The sequence below is a fragment of the Anastrepha obliqua genome, chromosome 2, assembly GCF_027943255.1.
Source record: "Anastrepha obliqua isolate idAnaObli1 chromosome 2, idAnaObli1_1.0, whole genome shotgun sequence".
NCBI classification, from domain to species: domain Eukaryota; kingdom Metazoa; phylum Arthropoda; class Insecta; order Diptera; family Tephritidae; genus Anastrepha; species Anastrepha obliqua.
Genome location: NC_072893.1, coordinates 10,148,260 through 10,170,687, shown reverse-complemented (window position 1 = coordinate 10,170,687; position 22,428 = coordinate 10,148,260). Strand labels below are relative to the sequence as shown.

At 38.1% G+C, this 22,428-nt stretch overlaps 1 protein-coding gene across 2 annotated transcripts in view; it reads left to right on the top strand.

The window, feature by feature from the left end:
- The first annotated feature begins 8,086 nt into the window (after positions 1 to 8,086).
- Positions 8,087 to 22,428, top strand: part of LOC129237051 (glutamine synthetase 2 cytoplasmic) — a 48,501-nt gene continuing 34,159 nt past the window's right edge. The window contains exons 1-2 of one of the 2 annotated variants that reach the window (XM_054871445.1): positions 8,087 to 8,228; positions 21,723 to 21,907. In XM_054871445.1, the coding sequence (XP_054727420.1) occupies positions 8,215 to 8,228; positions 21,723 to 21,907 (199 nt within the window). In that variant the 5' untranslated portion in view covers positions 8,087 to 8,214. Of the gene's footprint in view, positions 8,229 to 16,794; positions 17,100 to 21,722; positions 21,908 to 22,428 lie in introns of those variants that run through there. The other variant, XM_054871446.1, reaches the window with a different exon arrangement.

The window sequence follows — 22,428 nt, the reverse complement described above, 5'->3', positions numbered from 1 at the left end:
CACGCAGTGTTTTATGCGCTCTGAGTAGGCAAAAAACATACCTGTTTATAGGGTTGAGTGCAATATTGAACAATTTTTTCGTAGAAATGAAAACAACGCTCGGGGCAAAAGGATATAGAAACACTGAAAATGGCGTATATACTTTGAATGGCGTATATACTCACAGATATTCAAAGAGACGCACTACTTGTATATGCTTTGAGTGCGAGAAGGACGTCTATACGGCTTGGAACATGTCACCGATCAGGAGGCAAATCTTTTGCTTCAGCTCGTTGAGTTGATAATCTGTGAATGCTGATTATGACCCAAAACCATGTCAGCTTTGAAATTCCATGAAGAGCACTTGGCATCAAGTACTGCATTGGGCGGTGTTCCTAATTGATATCAGTTTTGAGGTCAGTAAAAATTTATTGAAAAGGCAAGCAACAAGAATGTTGCGCAATTTTCACGTTCGGCCATTCTGAGACACCCATTATGTACTTAAACATGTTTAAGCGTTTGTGAGCTAATTACTAATGAGTGCGGGTAATTTTTGTTCTTTTTCCCTTTGCATACTCTGTTTGTACTCCGCACAGTGGCACAAATGCGGGAAGATATACAAAAAAAAATTTAATATGCAAACATTTTGCATTTACCTATAGATAATATGTTAGTGATAGTACATCCTGTATTCTTTTTACTATCCTTCAAAGTTCCACATTTCGGAGGATGCACATTTTAAATGTCAAGTGTACACCTGAAAAATTTAAATATGTTCATTCCATCTTGAAGGCTTGGATGGCCACGCTTAAACTCTAAACCCATCGATTTTTAATTGAATTTGTTTTTTTATTTCTTTGTTATTCCACTTGGGAACATTAGAGCTTCAACAAAACATGTATATCTTATTACTACTTACTGCTGTTCTCTTTGCGATATCCCATGTTTGGTTAACTGCTTCTAAATGCAGAAGGTTAGAACGCCTCCAGGTATTTCGTAGACGATCGAGTCGTCTGTGTCCTTGAGGATTCCATTCCAATGCTATTATGCTTATGCTTTCCCTGTCCTTTCTGAGAGTGTGCTAGGCCAAACTTTTTTTTATAATTTGAAGGCATTTATTTGTGAAGCTTTCTAGTTTCTGTATAATGCTTCTCGACACCAACCACGTCTCACTTCTTCTTCTTCTTAATTGGCGCGATAACCGCTTACGCGATTTTGGCCGAGATTAACAAAGCGCGCCAGTCGTTTCTTTCTCGTGCTAACCGGCGCCAATTGGACACACCAAGTGAAGCCAAGTTCTTCTCCACCTGATCTTTCCAACGCAGAGGAGGCCTTCCTCTTCCTCTGCTACCACCAGCTGGTACCGCATCGAATACTTTCAAAGCCGGAGCGTTTGTATCCATTCGGACGACATGACCCAGCCAACGAAGCCGCTGGATCTTTATTCGCTGCGCTATGTCTATGTCGTCGTAAAGCTCATACAGCTCATCGTTCCATCGTCTGCGATATTCGCCGTTGCCAACGTGCAAAGGTCCAAAAATCTTGCGCAGAATATTTCTCTCGAACACTTCAAGCGTCGCTTCATCGGATGTTGTCATCGTCCAAGCTTCTGCGCCATACGTTAGGACGGGCATGATGAGAGTCTTGTAGAGTGTTAGTTTTGTTCGTCGAGAGAGGACTTGAAATCCAACGTAGAATCTCTCTTGCCAACAAGTGCTACTTTGGACTAAGTAGGCAATTGAGCAGTAAAGTCCTCTCTCGACGAACAAAACCACGTCTCACTACCATACATAAATATTTGTATATGAGTTTTCTGTGAAATTTGTGTTGGCTTTTCCAAATTGGCTGTGGCCGTGCAAAGGCTGACCTACATAGCTGTACGCAGACGTCTTCTTCAGCTGCTCCGTTTGTTGACAATGTTCGATTATATGCAATATTGTTGGGATTTGTATTATTGAGTCGCATTGATAACCTTTTTTTGCTGTTTATTTTCAGGCCGAATTTTAGTGCAGCAATGACTAGAAGATCAATTTTGGCCCGCGTGTCGGAATGTCTGTTTGAAAGCAGGCAAATATCGTCCGCGTAGTTCAGGTCATGTGGTTGGCAGGATAGCGTTCAGCTGATGCCATGGGTCTTGGTTTCGACTTTCTGCATTATTTCGTCAAGTGTTACCGCAAATAGATGTGGCGACAGTGGGCAGCCCTGTCGTTGTTCTAAATGAAGTGCTTGTGGCGCTATTGTGGAGAACTGTTAGCCCCGCAAATGAAGGAGCCAAATCCGTTTAATTATCTTTCGGCATTAATTACCTCCTCATTATAGCTTAAAATTTTGGGTTTGTTTTTTTTTTAAATATGTGCGACTCTACGTGTGGTGCAACGTGAATATCATAATTCCTGAAAATGTAATGAACTCTTTCATTTTGTCAGCAGTGAGAGCTGGTGTGTTATTGCGAGGCAAAAATGTTAAATGTAGTACCTGTAGACATCGCGGGCAAAACTGCCGCTTCATGTACCGTAATCAGGCTGAGAGGCTCGGACTTCAGGCTCGACCTCACTTACGGACGCTCAACTATCCTTAGACATTTTGGGATCTGTGTATACCCTCGTTCCAACCGGAACTTTCTCCACATGGAAAACTTGGCGACAGGGCTTGGTGAACCAGTTCGTGGATGGCTCGAAGTCCGATGGAAAGGTTAGCGGAGGATTATTCTGCGAAGAGCTCCCCTTCAGACTCAAATTCAGGTTACCGGATCACTGCAGTGTGTTCCAAGCAGAGAGGTAATTAAAGAAGCAGCTGACTGGCTACTTACTTGTGTAATAACTGTTAAGAGAGTAAATATTTTCTCTGATAGCCATGCGGCGATTAGGGTCCTAGGCTCAATAATGGTGCATTCGAAACCGGTCAGGTAATACCTGGTTTTACTTTCGATTGCATCAGAATTCTTTGACATAAGCCTCATCTGGGTACCTAGTCATAGCGATATTGCGGGAAACTGCGAAGCGGACGAACTGGCCAGAAAAGGGATATGTGAGGTAGTTTCCCCGTGAAAGGAGAATCGTGATCCCTTGACAACTACTCCTGGAACGATGGGCTTCACCTCAACTCAACGAGCGCTGGGCAAGTACATAAACTTGTAAAGTCGCGAAATCGTTCTGGGCACGTGTGGGTCGGAAGTGTTCGAGGGATATTCTGAGAAAGACAAAACCTCAGCTCTCAAATCTCGTGGGTATCTTCACGGGGCAATATCTGCGCGGTATGCATGCCGTGAGACTTGGAATTATTTTGCGTCAGCTGTATGGAGGATGAGGTGGAATCATCTTATCACCTTCTCCTTAGCTGCCCTGCTCTTCGGGGGACTAAGATGTAGGGATCTTGGTTCTCACTTCTCTCCTACGTCTGTTGATATAGCAGACCTTGATATTAAAAATCTGATGAACTTCATCAGCAGCATAAAGCAGTTAACACAAGCGTAACTAAGCCGCCTTTTATAATCCTCAAATACTCAACCCCTTCCTTACCCCACCCTTTCCTCTCCCTTCTTTCATCCTATCGGTTTCCTTCATCTCTTTTCCCTTGCAATGGTAAATTTCTCGTCTAGGTGAGCCCATTTTCCAGGGCAACCATTATACTGGTAACCTAACCTGACATATTGTAAAGCAAAACGTATCAGTTCAGCTAACACAATTTCTGTTTTCCCTACAAGTTTTCGAGAACTTGTGGCTAGTAGCTTAGAATATACTAATAACTATTGTATTGTGTTAATATTTCATATGAGTAAATTGTAGACTTCATTGGAGCCACACACTTACTTAGTGTTACTGTTAGTGGCGAATGGCTTGGGCGACCTCTCATGTCTCGTGAGACTCGCCCGCGACAGAGAAATATCACATAAACACGGCGAGACAATAACAAGCGATACTCATTTCGCTTTACACCGCTAAGAAAATGATATCATCTTCTCTGAATTCATATAAGATTGACGATTAAGGCGGGTCTATTTAAAAATCGCTCATTGCTCTGTGAAAATCGTATTCTAGGGATCAAAATAAGAAACTTTGCCGAAGGAACCATACCTCTAAAACGAATTCTGATGTCCCCCATTTTGGGTCGAACGAAAAATCCCACTTTGACCCATTTAGAGTGCTCCAATCGAGTCCAAATGTATGACCGACCCCCACTAACTTTGGACGGCCGATCCACCCATGCCAGTGGCACACCCCCTGGAACTCTCTGGGGGGTTCCCCATACAATCATTTCAAAATATCACCATTTTTGGCCTTTACATATGAAAAGAAACTAAAAAGTTCGACCCAAATTGGGGGACATCAGAATTCGTTTTAGAGGTATGGTTCCTTCGGCAAAGTTTCTTATTTTGATCCCTAGAATATGATTTTCACAGAGCAATGGTCGATTTTTTTGCCTCCCCACAAATCGACCTGGCCTATTGACGATAGTTCTCGTGCACCTTACATTTTTATTCCGCTTTTATGTAGCTGAATAGTTTTAGATCTCGGCGATTAGCCAACTTTCTTGGCCCACCGCTAAAACAAAATACTTCCAAAGACTGCAAGTGAAGCCAAAATGAGTGGTTGAATTTCTATCAACTCTTTCTTGTGGGGACCTTTCAGAGAAGGGGACTAAAAGAGCACTTTCTCTGTCAATATCTTCGACAGCCTGGTGCAGTGCGCCAACCTAAATCCCATCAATCTTCTTCATTATATCAACAGCTCTGGTTGGCTATAGATATCTTCCGATAATATATGAGTTTTCAAAAATGTATACAGTGTTGCCAAAGTTTATTATTTATTTGTGCTTTTCTCGGATATTTCATTAATTCACAGGCAGTTATATGTGGAAAATTTCATAGAGATTGCAAAACGCTTATTATTTTTGGTCATTGTTCGTGTAGCCATTTGCGTACACTGTGCAATATCATCATCGAATAAAGTGAGAACACGCGTTAAAAAAATTGCAATAAAATTTTTTACTCAACTTGATCACTGATATACTTCAACTTAAATGTACATTCAAGTACATACAGATGATTGCAAATCTTCACATCCCATCTAGACTGTTAGCGGTCAATAAAAAATTAAGAAAGTAAAACACGTTCTAATCAGTATCCCGATAAAACAGGTTTTGTACGTATTCGACGGTATAAATTGGCGTGATTAGGTTGTTCACTGCAATTGTTTAAAAATAAATTAGCAAAATTCGAAAAATGACGCAGCTCGCTGTCTGCCAAGTATTTGTATACGAGCATGCATTGTATGGAAGTATATTTAGCGAATCCCGTTCACATTACTATGCGAATGAACTTCAATTCACAACTTCTTAGAGGTGACCAGCTTTCGTCCTTCACATACTCGCCCACAAAAGATAGGAGCACTTTGGCTCATTTTTATTTAGTTTTACTTTTATTATTAGGTACTATTTGTGACTACTTTAAAGATATCGTTTTGTTCTCCCGCTTTTACAAATGCAATTAGCAGCAACTGTAGCCAATAAAACTTGTTAATTCTTCTAATAAGTTGGCAAATATTAAATAATGCACCCCAGCAGGGAAGCCCATTAGCTAAAAATTGGTATGCTACCTTTAAAAAATTCAGAACTATGACTACTTAGTCCGGATTGTCAGCATTTGTAGGCTGAAAGTGGAGATTCGAGAGTGGACGATTTATGTTTTCAGCAGGACATCACGGCATGCCAAAACACATCCGCTTACATAAGATGAATGGGATCCAGATGTAGCTACTGGAAAGTGGATGTGGGTAGAGAAATTAAAGAAAAAATTGCACAATTGAATTATTGTTGCAGAAAATATTTAGAAGGTTAATATATGGCTGTGATGAGCATGCAGCATGCATGACCAAGACGGATGACCACACGGAACCTATACTCAATTTTACTAACTCGTCTAGGGAAGAGTGGAGCACGAGCCTAATATGGCTACATGATGACTCACAAAAGTGGTATACAGATGGATCAAAAACGCTCCGGGGTGTAGGAACAGTAATAGTGGGGCTTAGAGCACACAAATATTTAGCACTGAGCACAGATACCATAATTTTCCATGCGGAGCTTTTCGCCACAGTGGAAGCAGTGGAAATCGTATCCAAAAGAGGGTTTGAAAAGGTAAAAGTTAAAATACTTTGAAGACAGTCAAGCAGTCTTCAAAGTCTTAAATAGCTTTCCGTTCAATTCAAAAGTCCTTATAGAATGTAACAATGCACTCAACAAACTGGCGGCTCTGAATCAGAAAAACCAAAAAATGGACCAAAATAAAAAGCAAGGAATACTGGGACGGCACAAATAGTCTTAATCACTTCAAAAAGCTCCTGAATTTTAATACCAATAGCGTAAAATTTGCTATAACCCTAGACAAAAAGGGTCTCAGATTAATCTGTGGAGCATTTACAGGTCACTTTGCCTGCAATAAACTTTTCAGTACAAGAGGACTATCTAGCACTAGTTTATGCAGGCTCTGCTGTGATGAAGAGGAGTCTATGGAACACTTAATCAGCAACTGTGATATAAGGTCACAGGAGACACAGAATCTTGGGCTCGCACCTCCTCGAGGATGAAGACTTACAAATGCTTCCTCCTAAGGAGCTGGTTCGATTCCTCGCAGTACTAAACAATTAAAATTAAGCACATAGAGGCGGACAATAGATCAATCTGGTCGTAGGACCAGATTGCGTAATTCGTTTCCATTACCATATGGCAGTGGTGCCCATTCGAATGAGCAAGCTCATATGGTTGTTAATCATCCAGAGCTCCGACTAGAGCATAGATTTGAGCGCCATATGTCATGTAAATGGACAAAAAAGAAGTATTCTTAGGGAATCTAAGCTGTTAGTAGGCAGCGCACGTCCTAGTTGCCGTTGCTTGCTGCGCAATGAGATTAATTATAGTAAACAAGTAGCTTTAGCCCAAGCATGATAGATTACCAGCCTTGCTAATTAGCTATGGTGAAAAAGAAAATTGTGTGTTGAACTTTTGATTCGATAGCCGAAGTCGCACGATCATTTCACAAATATTCAGAAACTCTTCCAATCAGTCGTTGTTCAGACGACAACGAAGTGCCATTGGTTGATTTTTTTCGTATATCACCAAAACAATCTCAGTTTCTTTGTAAACAAACCTCAAGCTGATTCTGTCAAATTCGGTCAGAGCACAATACAGGTTTGTTTAAGAGCTCACCTTTGTAATCTTTTCACCATAGCTTTAGCCAAATAGGTTGATGCGTGACTACTATTCGGAGGTACACAGGTTGGAATTTCCGGTCATGAAACACCAAATTACAGAAAAAGTTTTTTCGAAAGGCGATCAATTTAGAAGTATCAGATTTTAAATTGAAATGAAACAAAAAAAATTAGAATTGATAGGACAATCTTTATTATTTTTGTATAGAATAAATCATGACATTTATCCTTTTAAAATGTGGGCCGCAAATGCGCTGTAATTCGGCTATTCGTAAACACCAATTTTAAATGACTCGCTGGAGGACTTCGGTCGGTATCTTGTGAATAACTTTAGTACTGAGTGCATTGTAAATATCATGGACTTCAATTTCCGCCATCAAAAAGTCGTTTATCATGGCGCGATAGCATTCACTAAAAGGCTGGGAGCTCCATACTATGTTTATTGAAGAAGCTGCTATAATACAGAAGAGGAGGAAACTATTAGACACCTTCTTTGCGAGTGTGAAGGATTAGCTAAAAGAAGACTTTACACGCTTAACAGATGTAACGGATATAGCGCATCTTAAACTAAAGGCGTTAAGCTCGTTTATAAAAGCCGCAGAATGGCTGAAAAGAGATCTCATAGTGTAAAGAAGAAGTTCCAGTGTGTCATGTTGGCAGCCACCAGATTCGCCTAACTACCTTTATGGCCTAAAGCAAAGTGAAGGAGTGCATCTCAATAATGGTTCTAAATTCACTAGAAGCGTCCCAGTTCGGTGCTAACGGTTTTCGCTACAGGGTTCGGATGCATTTCTCGTTGTGATTTCTTATATGCCGCTGTAAGAGTGTGAGTGCTTAGCTGGAAGATCGTCTATAAAAAGTCGATAAGAGTCTACAGCTGCTAAAATTATCAATTCGTTCGTTAAGATAAGCGGAAGTGTTCATTACGTGTGACAAAGCTCGCCTAGTAAAAGTATTTTCATCTAACTAAATTTGAATTTTTTAAAAAGTGTAAATTGTGTAAAGAAATAATTTTTATATACTTCTCATCATGCGTTGTGGAAAGTAAGTGAAGAAGGATGATTGCATAACATCCTTAAAGTCCGAGTGTAGCTGAATGAGCCTATGAATCAATGAAAACTGGCAGATATGAGAGTATTTGAGTTAATTTAAAATAGTATTAATTTAAATAAAAATTAATATTCAGCAAAAGTTTTAAACATTGGATAACGATGGTTTCAAGGCTTTATTCGGCTCCACTATTTATGTGATTTGAAGATCAGAAACGTGTAGGTTATTGTATCAAATATTTTTTTTTGGTGGGCGAGGTAGTGCCTTCACACTCATAGCGACCGTCGTCTACTGCGTCGTGTGGTGTGTCCACTAAAACGATCCCTCCTCTCCTTCTTGGGAGACACCCTTCCAGGGACTGCTTTCTATATTACTTCGGGAGGGCCCAGAACGGCATCCATAAAGGGCCAATTCTATTCACCCACGTCTGAGTCAATCGTATTTGTAGCAATATTGTATCAAAGTATTGGAATTAGTTCTTTTTAAAATATTAATCTTTAACTAGTAGGTTGCAGTAAATATCCTCTTGGGATTTTCAGTTCACGCAGTAAGGGTGATCAGGAATTAGAGGTATCGGATTTTAAATTGAAATAAAACAACGAAAATTCAAATTGATTGGGCAATCTTTATTATTTTTGTGTAGATCCCTTCAGGACATTTATTTTTTAAAGATATTCCCTTTCAAATGGTGGCCGCAACTGCATCGTAATTCGGCCATTCGTAAACACCAATTTCGAGTGACTCGCTGGAGGACTTCGGTCGGTATCTCGTAAATAACTTTAGTAATGTTGGCTGCCAATGTTGTTGGCTCAATCGAAGCGAGTTTATCCACAAAGCATTTAGACTTCACATATATCCACAAATAAAAGTCCAAAGGTGAGATATTACAGGATCTTGGTGGCCAATCCACAGGTCCGAGACGAGAGATGAAATGCTCACCCAAACGACGACGCAGTAAATCCATTGCCTCACGTAGTCGTAAGTCGTAAGTCTTTCCATGATGAAATGTCAATGAATACTAAAATTATGTATTTAGTTTGACAGTAGTCACGCGTGATCTGTCGAAAAAAACCCTATTGGAAAAAGTATTACCTCCCATCTGAACACTCTTTAAATTACTTATTCAATAATTGCCTGCCACCTGATGTGGTGAGATTGGATTATCCGTAAGAGAAATAAAATAATATCTTCGCTGGAATATGGTGGATGGATGATCAAAGAACCCTACATTCAAAGTGGATGGATGGTCAAACAACCCTACATTCAAAGCAATCATGATTCTGTCGCAAGACAAGACAGGCTTGTACTTATATGGGTTCCGGGACACTCCGGTGTTCAAGGAAACGAAATCACCGACGAATTAGCCAACCGTGGATCAGCGGTGTCCCCACAGGGGCCAGAGTCAATCATCGGAATCAGTTCCGCAGGAATCATGAATTGGATCAGCGATTATGTAGGCAATCTGCATAAAGAACTGCAAAGTGTTTTGTGACAAGACCGAATAGAAAACTGTCAAACTTTCTACTAAAACTTACAATAGAAGGAAAGACTTTCGGTTGATGGTCGGTATCATTACAGGACACAACCCGTGGGGTCAGCATATGACCATCATTGGAATCATCGAGGACCCAGTGTGCGTGTCATGCTTGGAGGAGGCGGATAACCCTGAGCACTTTCTCTGTGAGTGTCCTGCCTTTGCTAGAGCACGGCTACGAGTTTTGGGTTCCGATGTCATGAGAATGAGTATATTCGTTCTCTAAAACTGGAGCATATTTACAGATTTGCCAAAGAATCTGGAAAATTCTCACAGGACTAACTATCTCTACCTCTGTTTCTATTCTTTCCGATCTCTTTCTCTGATACTTTTCTCCTTCCCTCCTTGACTATCAACCCCCTTTCCAGAGCTTTAAATACAATGGGCTTTTTAGCCTGAGTGTTTTAGGATCCACCAAATCTCCTGGTGCTCCTTGGCTCGACCTTTTCAAATTTCAATTTTCAAGCAATCGTGATTCATATCATATATGGCAATGGTAATGGTAATGGGGATGGTTGTACGTTTTAGGCTAAGACCTTTATGCACTGCGATCAGATTGATCTATTGTGCGCCCCTAAGTGCTTAATTTTAATTGTTTAGTATTGCGAGGAATCGAACCAGCTCTTTAGGAGGGAGCATTTGTAAGTCTTCATCCTCCAGTAGGTACAAGCCCAGGATTCTGCTTCTAACTTGATACTTTTCTGCTTCACAGTTGGTGATTAAGTGCTCCATAGACTCCTCTTCATCACAGCAGAGCCTGCATAAACTAGTGCTAGATAGTCCTGTTGTATTGAGAAGTTTATTGCAGGCAAAGTGACCTGTAAGTGCTCCACAGATTAATCTGAGACCCTTTTTGTCTAGCGTTAGAGCAGATTTTGCTCTGTTGGTGTTAGAGTTCGGGAATTTTTTGGAGTGATTTAAGCTATTTGTGCCGTTCAAGTATTCCTTGGTTTTTATTTGGGTCAATTTTTTGGTTTCCTGTTTTAGGTAAAAGTCTGTCTTCTTGTTTTTTTTGTGTCCTCATGTCCTAATACCCAAATCAGCGAAAGCGTAGTGAGAGTCGGCAACCTATTGAGTGCATTTTATACATTCTATAAGGACTTTTGTATTGAGCGTAAAGCTATTTAAGGTTTTGAAGGCTGTTGGCATCCATCACGCCAATTTTCAAAACCGGCAATAAGAAAGAAGTAAGAAATTAAAGGCCTATATCTAAATTATCGACTTGTTCCAAACTTTTTGAGAAAGTGGTAAAGGACAAGCTAGCATTTGCTGTTGTTGGACTATTTACTGTTGGTGGACGATCTACTGTTACAAATTTAGTTGTCTTTTCTCAGTTCTGCGTCTCTGAGTTTAAGAGTAAGTTTCACCATATACACCGATTTTTTGAAAGCATTCGATACGGGCGTGTACAAAATCCTCCTATGGAAACTTGAAAATCTAGGCTACCACTCGGTTTACCTCTTATGGCCGAAATCCTACCTGTCAAATAGGATCTCATTTGTTTAAATTGGGGATACTAAATCCAATACACTGGAGTACCACAAGGTAGCATTCGTGGTCCTGTCTTGTTTATACTTTTTATTAAAGACGTTGGTCGGTGTTTCAAGTATTCGAAATATTTACTCTGTGCAGACGATTTGAAACTTCTTCGTAGAATCTCCTCTCTATCGGATACACTGTTATTACAGAAATACTTGAATGCTCTGAACTATGTCTTAATACTAGTAAGTGTTATCATATGACGTTTTCCAAGTCTATGAATCCCCTATGATAGTAATTTTAAAGACCCATACACTTTAGTCAGTTCGAAATTGGAGTATGTCTCCGTCATCTGGAATCCGATTTATTCCTCACATTCTCTTAGCTCTCTTTGCTCTTTAACCTTTATACTTTAATAGTCCCTTGCCATTCTGCACTGTTAGCTGCATGCTTATCATTTTTTTATCATTTGAGATCCGACGACTTCTTCAAAGCTTACTGTTCATATACCATATAATATCTGGTACCATTGACTGTTCATATCTTCTTCTTCTTCTTAATTGGCGCGAGAACCGCTTACGCGATTTTGGCCGAGTTTAACAAAGCGCGCCAGTCCTTTCTTTCTCGTGCTAACCGGCGCCAATTGGACACACCAAGCGAAGCCAAGTCCTTCTCCATCTGATCTTTCCAACGCAGAGGAGGTCTTCCCCCTCCTCTACTACCACCAGTTGGTACCGCATCGAACACTTTCAGAGCCGGAGCGTTTGTATCCATTCGGACGACATGACCCAGCCAACGTAGCCGCTGGATCTTTATTCGCTGCGCTATGTCTATGTCGTCGTAAAGTTCATACAGCTCATCGTTCCATCGTCTGCGATATTCGCCGCTGTCAACGTGCAAAGGTCCAAAAATCTTGCGCAGAATCTTTCTCTCGAACACTCCAAGCGCTGCTTCATCGGATGTTTTCATCGTCCAAGCTTCTGCGCCTTGCGTTAGGACGGGCATCATGAGAGTCTTGTAGAGTGTTAGATTTGTTCGTCGAGAGAGGACTTTATTGCTCAGTTGCCTACTTAGTCCAAAGTAGCACTTGTTGGCAAGAGGGATTCTACGTTGGATTTCAGGGCTCCAATTCCAATTCCTCTATTTAAGTCACTTATTGAGTCTTATTTTTTTGTCAAACAAACTATCTATTTAATTTCAGTTCTGAAGTTTTTCTTTATTTACCTTGTAAATCTAGTCAGTAAGGTTGTTACCATTGGCTTAGGTTAGGTTAGGTTATGGTGGTAGTCGGTCCGTATGACGAACTCACTTAGACCTTACAGGACCATTGTGCGACGCGGTAACCTTGTTTATTTACTTTCATGAAACCATTTTGAGGCTCTTATGAAGCGCAGGATTGGTCTAATCCCCGCGCCAGATAGTTCTGTAAAATAATGGAAAAAGTGTTTACCTAGACAACCTGCTCTGATTTTAGCTAAGGCTGGGCAATTGCAGAGGAAGTGCACAACTGTTTATTCCTCTTCCTCATCTCTACAGCTTCTACAATATTCATGGGAGAATACTCCTAGTGTCAAGGAATGCTTTCCAAATAGCCAGTGGCCGGTGACACAAGCCTCGACCTTCGAGATATCTTCTCTTGAGAGGCTAAGCAATTCCCTTGTCCTTTACTTGTTTATTTGCGGCCATAGTAGCCTGGCTGCTACGCATGTATCTTCGTCTTCCCATGACCTATTGGCCTCTTGGGTAATGTTGTTTTTTATTTACCATTGACTTAAAAAATAAAAAAGCAGGTAGATAAGTGCGCACACTGAAAGTATGAGACCAGCTTCTCACTTTTTAGCGAGGTTTTATTAAAAATAAAAAATAAAGGAATTTTTTTTTATTTAAAAAAAAATTCACTTTTTTGAGTTCTTAGCCGAATCTATCTTTAGATTGCAACTTAAAGACTAAGACTAGGACAAACTTGAATTTCCTGCAATGGTATTACTGAAGCATACTCGTACCTTTCGTTTTGTCCACCTTGCATATTTGGTCAGTTGGTCAGTATTAGCGAGTGCCGGAAATGCAAATTCGGAGTTCAATATTTGTGCAATTAAGATGTAATAAAAACAATTCATTATAATCACTTTATTTCAGGCGGTACGTGTCGAAAATGCAAATTCAGTTAAATTATGAATACTAATGATGTGTATTATACTTAAGGGCTTCACTAAAACAAAACACTTCTCCTCTCTGGAGAAACCCAGCTGTGTTTGTTTAACAAAGATGCTTGGTTTTTAGCGCGAAGATGTGCACATTTTTGAGAGTAGTTTGTTAAAAAGCATGGAAGGGGAACTACTTATTAATGGAATTGCTTTTAATTACCCTTTGTGGAGTTAAAGAGCTGAGAATTATTCAAACGGAAAAAACGCAACGGTAACGGGAAAAAAATTGTAATACAAACTCAGTCTTCTTTTAGCTGTTTGTGTGCCCATATTACGCTGAAATTAGGCTCAACTATAAGAGAATGAAATTTGATGCTTCTTCTTTAACCTAGCTTTATCCACTCTCCTTGGGCGAAATCTCCAGGTCACGCGGTTCTGACTCGTGTCTTTGCTAATGCTTCTGTATCGCTTGTCGTTTTCAATGGTGTTTTGATGGTCCGCCTGGCCTTCTTTTCGCTACCGCTATCTGCAATACTTTCTTTACTGCGTAAACCTCTGGTCGGTACATAACATTACCGTACTAGCGCAGGCGATTTTCCTGCAGCTCAATGCTGATTGGAACAAATTTATTGCTACCAAGTATAAAGGGGTTTTGAATCTTTCCAGCAGTGTAACGGCGCTGGCCCACCATTCGCATTTCAGCTCTAGTTTACGTGGTACAGCCCGATTATGCTTTTGTAGATTTCACCTTTTAAGTTTTGTGGAATTTTCTTGTCGCACAGGACACCAGAGGCTGCTCTCCAGCTTTCCCATTCACAGAGAATTCGGTGTGCAATTTCTCGTCGAAGGTGCCATCTTCGTTGACATGCGAGCCCGAGTATTTGAAGCTATTAACGATTTTGAGGAGGGGGCTGCGTTATTTATTGTAAGAGCTGGACTAACGCCACTCGCTGTGACAAAATGAAACTCGATTGCTTCGGTATTTGAGCGGCTTACTCGTAGCCCGTTCGGTTCAAGGACGGTGACCTACCGGTTTAGATTTTCTTGGAGGATGGCCTTGTCGCGTGCGGGTAGGGCTACATCGTCAGCATACAGTGGTGTGCAAGACAGGTTGTCTTGGATTTTACGCGTAAGGAAGTCCATCACTAACTTTTGTAGATTGTTAACAGGGTTGGAAAAAAATGTACATATTTTATCACAGGAAAAATTAAAAAAATGCGTTTTGAGCTCAGGAATCCAAAAAAAAAGGAAAAAAATTAGTATATCGATAAGCATGCGACAGCATATCTCAGTAGTAACAAGTTCATTCTTCTTCACTTTTTCACTTCATTCACTTCTTTTAAAAATTATCTTACAGTTCAAATTAGGAGCCAAGATTCAAAAAATTATAGAATATCGCCAAATAAAAGGAGTATATAATGGAAATTTAAACAATTTTTTTATACACAACTAGTGGAGTCGACAGACGTTTTTATTCTGCTGACCTTCACACACCGCCCTATCATCATGGCGACGGTTCTGTTCAGGAGAATTAAAGAAAAGGGTCAGCTCGGGTGACCTAAGTATCTTCGCTTCCTCGAACTTTGGCCACCCTTTTGGGACCCACTAAAAACCCAACAGGGATGTTTTTTGCCAGAGGGCTTCCAACTAAGAGGGAAACTTCAGGTTCAAACTTCAGGTTATTATTATTAACATAGGGTTAATAACCGATATAATAAAGAATAATGAAATAAAACGCATATAAGTATTTTCAGTAATCGCTTTATTGTAAATCAAGTGAATCATAATTATGAACAAAAATCTGTTTTATTTTTATTGTAGTGCTTTATGATATACAATGTATTTACAAACAAATCTGATGGTTTTCCAACACTGGAACAGGCAACATACAATTGACCATGTGAGAAACATGGGTTTTCCAGATTAATTAATAATGTTTGTCTTTCGTTATTCTTAACTTATGTTTATCTTCTGTTCTTCTTAAAATATGTTTATCTTTTGGTATTCTTAAAATATGTTTGATTTTGTTCAGCCCTGCATGACTATTCTTGGAATTTATTTACCTATTTTTATTTATTATTTGTGAATGAACGAGTTAAAGTTCTGAAACTAAAACAAAAGAAAGAATATTGCGAGGCCAATCAAATCTATAGTACTTACATTTTTTTACTTTTCAATTTGGTCGGGTCCACGATATTATCACTTTTGTGTGAACGCATTAGATCCTCCAACGCGAGCACGCACACACACGAACGCGAAATATTTGTATGGGAAAAAGAAAAAGGCTGTTTTAGAGTTTTCTCGGAAATTATTCGATTTTTTTTCGCCGCACAAACCATCCTTGGACTTCAAGGAACATTTTAAAAAAATAATTGTTAAGATTGGTCCATGCGTTGTTGAGTTATGCGCTTACCAACACATTTTGCGATTCATTTTTAAATTATAGATTACGCTTTTTGAAGCATGTGAAAAATGTGGTTTGAAACTTTTATTCTTCAATGTAGAGGATGGGCGCGAGACGGGTGTGGAAGTTTAGCATATCACCTCTGCCCCTGTCTAGGTTTGGAAAATATGCGACACTACTGGCTACAAAAGTATTTATTTGAATGTCCAGCAGACCTAGAAATAGCCTTCGAGAATTGCCATTGCGTGGTACTATTAGAAAACTATTAATATTTTCTAGATTTTCTACTATTTTTACTATGTATTATTATTAAATTCGTTAAGTGCCACTGTCACTACAGTGATGGCTAATGAAAATGATTGCCAGTTGCAAAATTGAGCAAAGTCACTCACTCACCCCAAGCGCTCCAATCGCTTGTGCGCAAACACAATTTGCACATTCTACCGTATTTCCCCTTTGTTTTAGTTGTTGCAGCTATTTAGTTTTGTTTTGTTTTGCTTTTTCATTCTTGATTTAGTTTGTTGTTATCGCTGCTGTGTGAGGGAGAAACCGTTTAACTACAAAAACCATTATCAATCCGCCTGCCGTTGTGAACGCTTTTATGCTCAGCAGCGATTAGCTTTTGTTTGTTAATTCTTATTGTTGTTATTATACAAGTATTATAGTGCTATGTACCACCGTTATACATGTAAAGATATACACATAGGTATGTGTGTGTGTATACATTGTAATTGTTGCTACTACATTTTTGTCATTTCATTTTAAGCTTCTTTATTGTTTTTGCATTTGCCATTTTTGTCTTTGCGCTAGAGGAGAGGGAAATAAACTACATATTAGCGCACACATATATACATACAAACACGTATATGTTCGTATGTTTACTTTCATTGAGTTAGTGTTCCGCAGCGCTAAAAACATACGCCTGTCGTTATGTATATCCGCATATTAATTTAGTTTGTTTGTTGTTATTATAAATTGACTTGAAATAGCGAATTTGAGTTTAGTTGCATTCTAGCAACGTTTGCGCTCAATACTGAAAAAAATTATAAAATCAGAACGCAAACGTTTAAATTTTGTGTCGTTTATACACTTGAAATTACATTCACCCATACATACGCGTCTTGTTTTACTCGTTTATCCTGCGCCTTTGTTTGTAATCCCTTCCGGTTACGCGTCACATCATTGCCGATCGTTGAAAGCCGCTAATCTCGCACAGTGCATTCCATTAAAAAAATAGAAATAAAAAAATATTACATTACAGGATTTTTGAAGTCAACTTGAAAGGTTATTCAAAAAATCAGCAGGTTGGTGTGTTTTTGTTAAAGTTTGTGATCTGTGTTATTTATGCAAAAGTGTCCTTTTCTTCGTTTGTGAAGAATGCAAATTTTATTCATACAGGCTTTGGAGATGTTTTTTGAATATTTTTGAAGTTTCGTAAATACGTTATTTTATGCAGCTGTCAAATTTTGAGATTTTGCATTCTTTGAAAATCTATTTTGTTTATTGCTTGGTGAGAATAAAAATATAAATTTGGCGTTTAGAAATTTTGGCATAAAAAAATATTAATAATTTTATGATTTAACAGGATTTTTTTTTTAAATAAAAATAATAATAATGAGAAGAAATAAGCTGATAAAGCTATAAATACACTTTTTATTTACTAAAAAAAATATTACATTTTCGCTTTAAAGTCCTATAAAAAAATGCAGCATCCGAATGAGTTGGTGTGTGACTACCGTTCAGTTGGTGCTGGGCTGTGGATTTGAAGCATCAGATGCTGAAAGAATTATTTCAAATAGCGGTTGGCCATGGCAAACAGCTAAGATTTTTTCTGCGAAGAAAAGTTTCTTATAAAAGTCAATTGCTGTAGGTCCTTCCATTTCCATTAATTTCAAAATTCTTACTCGGAACTTGTAAAAAAATGCAATTTTATAGCTCATTAAATTTTGGTTTAGTAAAGTGCAAATTTCAAGTAGATCAAAAATCACACTAATTTTTCAGAATTTTTTTCGTTCGCGGTCCTGTGTAATTTCTCCATTTGGCGCCTAGTCCACATTTTTTTACATGGAAGAAAACACCCAACACAGAAAAAATTGTCAGAAATCAATGCGATTTTTGAACCAACTAAAACTTGCACTTTGTTATGCTAAAATTCAATGAACTATAAGACTGCCTGAATTTTTTTTTTAATTCTAAGTAAAAAGTTTGAAATTTCCACGACTCTCTTGCTTCGGATGCGCATTTTTACAAATTTAATGCAAAGTTCGAAACTTTGCCTTATATGGTTCTTGTTCTACTAACTTTTTTTGTTTTGGTGGGTGATGTAGAGTTCAAAATGTCTTCGTACTTAGCGACAGTCGTCTTCTACGTTGAGTGGTGTGACCACTAAAACAATTACTCCTCTTCCTCTGGGGAGCCACCCAAATGCAAACACCTTTAAAAGGCATACAAATTATAACAATTAATGTAAATTAAGAAAATAAAAAGACAATTTTCAAAATATTCTACAGAATAAATTTTAACGAGTTTAAGAAACGTTACCTGGAAAAAATTATAGCAGCAAAAAGTTTTGCCACAAAAAATCAGTGTTTTTTACGTATGCAGAAATAATTTAGTATTTCGTAGCACCTCCTGTTTATTTTATGGCTTCTTGATATCCTTGAAACATTGAATTTACCAAATTTTGGGCATTTATCCGGAAAATAGAGTATCAAGGCATTTGACACTGGTTCCGCATTTCTTCGCCATTTGTGGCTTAGAAGGGTCCGAATATATTTTTCAGTTTTGCCCAAATAGTATGCTCAATTGGGTCTAAGTCAGGAGACTGCGGCAGTCGTTCTTAGCGTTAACTTTTTCTTTCTAAAACCTATCCCTTGCCAATTTTAATGAATGCTTAGGACCGTTATCCTCCATAAACTACCATCTCATAGCTTAAACAGACGGTGGCGTTAGTCGTAACTACCATCATAATTTGGAATTAATTGAGGAATTAAGTGCAACTAGTGCGGATTGACAACTAGAAAGATGACTAAACTAAAAGAGGAAGACCGATGGGATGCAGGGAGAGGGCGGGGAGAGGTAGTGCTGGGATGGTAAGGGTTTAGAGTGCGTGGATTACGAACGATGACTGTGCTGCGTTTGCGCACTTATATCAGTAGGCGTAACAAAGAAGATGCCTGGATCTTAGCCGTTGTGAATGAAAATTAATGAAACTTTTAAAGAGAAGAACAAGAAAGACTGGATGCAATGCTAATTTGCACTAAAACTTTCGAAGTTACATTCCATGTTTTGATATTTTGGACCAGTTTGAGAAATTTTATTTTAAGATTTTCCTCAAATGAATAATTATTATAATTATTTTTTAATATCAGTGCAGCTAATACCCGCATTTGTGGCCTGCGGTCTATCTTTCACTGGTAAAACTATCAAATAAACAAATCAGTTGTTTACTAATCCGCGTAGCAACCGTCTGTCACACTACAGTTTTAATCAGAATTAACTGCGTCCGGTAATCCCGATTAACGCCGCCGTCTGTCTAAACTATTAGGGACCTATTTTCTCTTGCATATTCTCGCGTAGTCCACCGCACACGTTTTATCTTTTATGCAAAATATTCGACTTATTTCTTCCTCCGCAGAACATTGCCACACCATTATTGGTTTGCTTTGCTGTTTTTTTTTTGTATATATGGGATCAGATGCTGAACTTGTGGACCGTGGAACATATTGTTTTTCATCAAATCCAAACATGCATTTTTTTTTTGTTTAGTCTGCCCATAGCAAATTTTTCCTGCCTCGACGAAAGAGGTGTTTCGTTAGACTTGGCTCTATATCGTTCGTTATTGACAGATGCAGTGCGATTTTTTTGTTTTCTACATACAAATTTAAGCCTTCGGTCGGAAAACCATACCAAACAATGAACTCTTCAAGGTGAATCGGCAGTTAGTTTGTTTATGTATGTATGTAGTTTGGTATATGCAAATGCCAAATGGATACTTTTTCACTTTGTGTGAAGCACTCTGCGCAATTTTTTATTTAATCGCCGTTTTCTCATCTACTAATTTTCACATCTGGTGAGCTTATCTAACCGATCCAAAAAAATTTTCCTAGCATTAAATTTCGATTCTTCAAAGACAGATTTGTAAGATCCACAAAACAAAAAAACAAAAAACTGATTTCAATCAATCATAATCAAAAAAATAAAATTAATAAATAGAAAAAATCAGCTACTATGTTAAACTTTTTCCGAGGCTAGGGAAGCCGGTGATTTAAACCATCCGCCACTTGCAGTGCGGATTAATTTTCATTAATTTCACATCATTTTGAACCTAACCACAAATGGTTAAGAGCACCTTAACTAACATTATAAGAGTTTAACAAGCTTTTGAGAGAAAAAAATTTTAAATTAACATTTTTTTTTATCAGCAAGATACAGTTCATCGGCATGAGAAAGATAAATCTAAGTGGTCAGCTGTGAAATTAGTCTTTAAACTGATTTCGGAAATAAATTTCGAAAATTTTTCAATGCTGCTCGGTTGTAAAGGGAAAACGATATGAAAACAATTGTTACTCATCAAAATAATGAAATGTAATGTAATGAGTCGGGTACAAGAGAAACCCCAGAGCATCTCCTATGTTACTGACCGGCTCTCTCAAAAACTATGGCTACCTGGCTGCATTCAGTTTTGACAGACTAGAATGTATACCTGTACTGCAGCTTAAGCGACTCATAAAACTTGCGAACAGTACACGCATCTTGAGTGATGCATATTTTCCCTAACATAGAATGATCTGATCCGACATCGCTATGGACCAAAATGGTCTCCGCGTGACTTCGGGCAGCCAGTATAACCTAACATAACCTATCAAAATAATGGTACTAGTGCCGGAGCTTCGATCATCGAATTTTGTGTTTGAATCCCTTTTTTACTAAATAAAAAAAGTGGTTTTGAGTGGTGGAAATCTCTATTTTCACCTTTACGTGCTCCATTACGTCTCTGTTTGTTTACTGCAGCTGTCTATTTCACAAGTGTCAAATATGATTGATGTGCGAGGCCATTTGGTGATTAATTTTGCGCAAGCATACAGTGCGAGAGTTGTTACATAACCACTTGACGCTTGAGTTTTTTGTAACACAAATGTTACCAAAAATATGAGAAAGTAAAATAATAGAAATAAAAATTATTAAAAAGTACTAAAAAAGTTTATATTGTTTAAAAATAAAAATAATTAAAAATAGAACAAAAAATAATTTTATTAATATATTTAAATATTAAGTATAAAAATATCAATAAAATATCTAATGAAACTTAGTAGTTTGATTTTGAGGGGTATATATAGAAATATTACTCCAAACATAAGCCAACTCCAAAAACCACTTATAACGACTCTCCTCTCTTCGGATGCGTTTCCCTGAATTGTCTTGCTTGGAGGAACGGCTAATTTTATTTTCCATTTCAGTAACTGTCATCAAAAAGCGACTTTCTGTCAATTTTAAAAACATGCGCATGCATAATCATATGCAGAAGCCGGTATAAATGACAAGTAGCGATTGGCAAGCACGATTTGTTCACATGTCTTATGCAAAATAAAAATGCCAGAAACCTATGAGCATCTCTTGGGCTAGGGCATTGAAGTATGTCCACTGCACGCGAGCACTTTTCGTTAAAAATCATTAAGCGTTTAAGTTTTGAGATATGGCAACAGCTGAGTGAATAAGTGAAATCTGACAATTGACGTCATAAAGTTTGGTATTTTTAATAATAATCCTATACAGAGGGTTTTCTTCAGGGGTCACCTCGTATGTCGAAGTTATTTGTGTGACTCGTATTTCATTTTGGCTTTCATAATTTATTTTTGTTGAAGTTTATTAAAAGTATACTTTTTTTTATAAATACTACATATTATTTATTTTCTCTATATTTTTAGCATGTCATCTCGTGTTTTAGAAGGTTCACCAAATGCCCATCTTGATAAGACCATTTTGGAACGCTATCGCAGCTTACCATTGAAGGAGAATATCGTACAAGCCACCTACGTGTGGATCGATGGTACCGGTCAAGATTTGCGTTGTAAGGATCGTACGCTAGATTTTATACCAAATGACCCAAAAGGTGAGTCACACGTGAGAAAATAGTGTATAAAATGTAAGCAATAGATGTTACTCTGAATGAGTTCAGGGAATAGTAAACCTCTTTTAAAAAAGGTTCACAAACTTAAAACTTCAAAAAAAAAAAAAAGAAAAAAGTGTAATCTTGCTTTCAAAACAGTTTTCAATTTAATCAAATCTATGCACTCGGCTTAAGAGAGTTTATAATGACCCATCTTTAGTCTAACTATCTTGACTCTCCTGTGACACAATCACAAAGTGTTTGTTTCTCTAAGTCAATTGGTTTCATTTTTTTGAGAGTGTTGAGCTTTTTGAGAAAATTTTAAATGATAGCTGGGACTTACTCTTTTCTAGGGTGCCTTGAAAAAATTTAGAAAAATGTAAATCTTCAAAAAAAAAAAGACGAAAAATTGGAATCTTGCTCTCAAAGCACTTCTCATTTTATTGAAATTTATTCACGCAGCTTAATTTTTAATCTATCATTCTTAGCTTCCCTGTGACACAATCACAAGAAGTTTGCTTCTT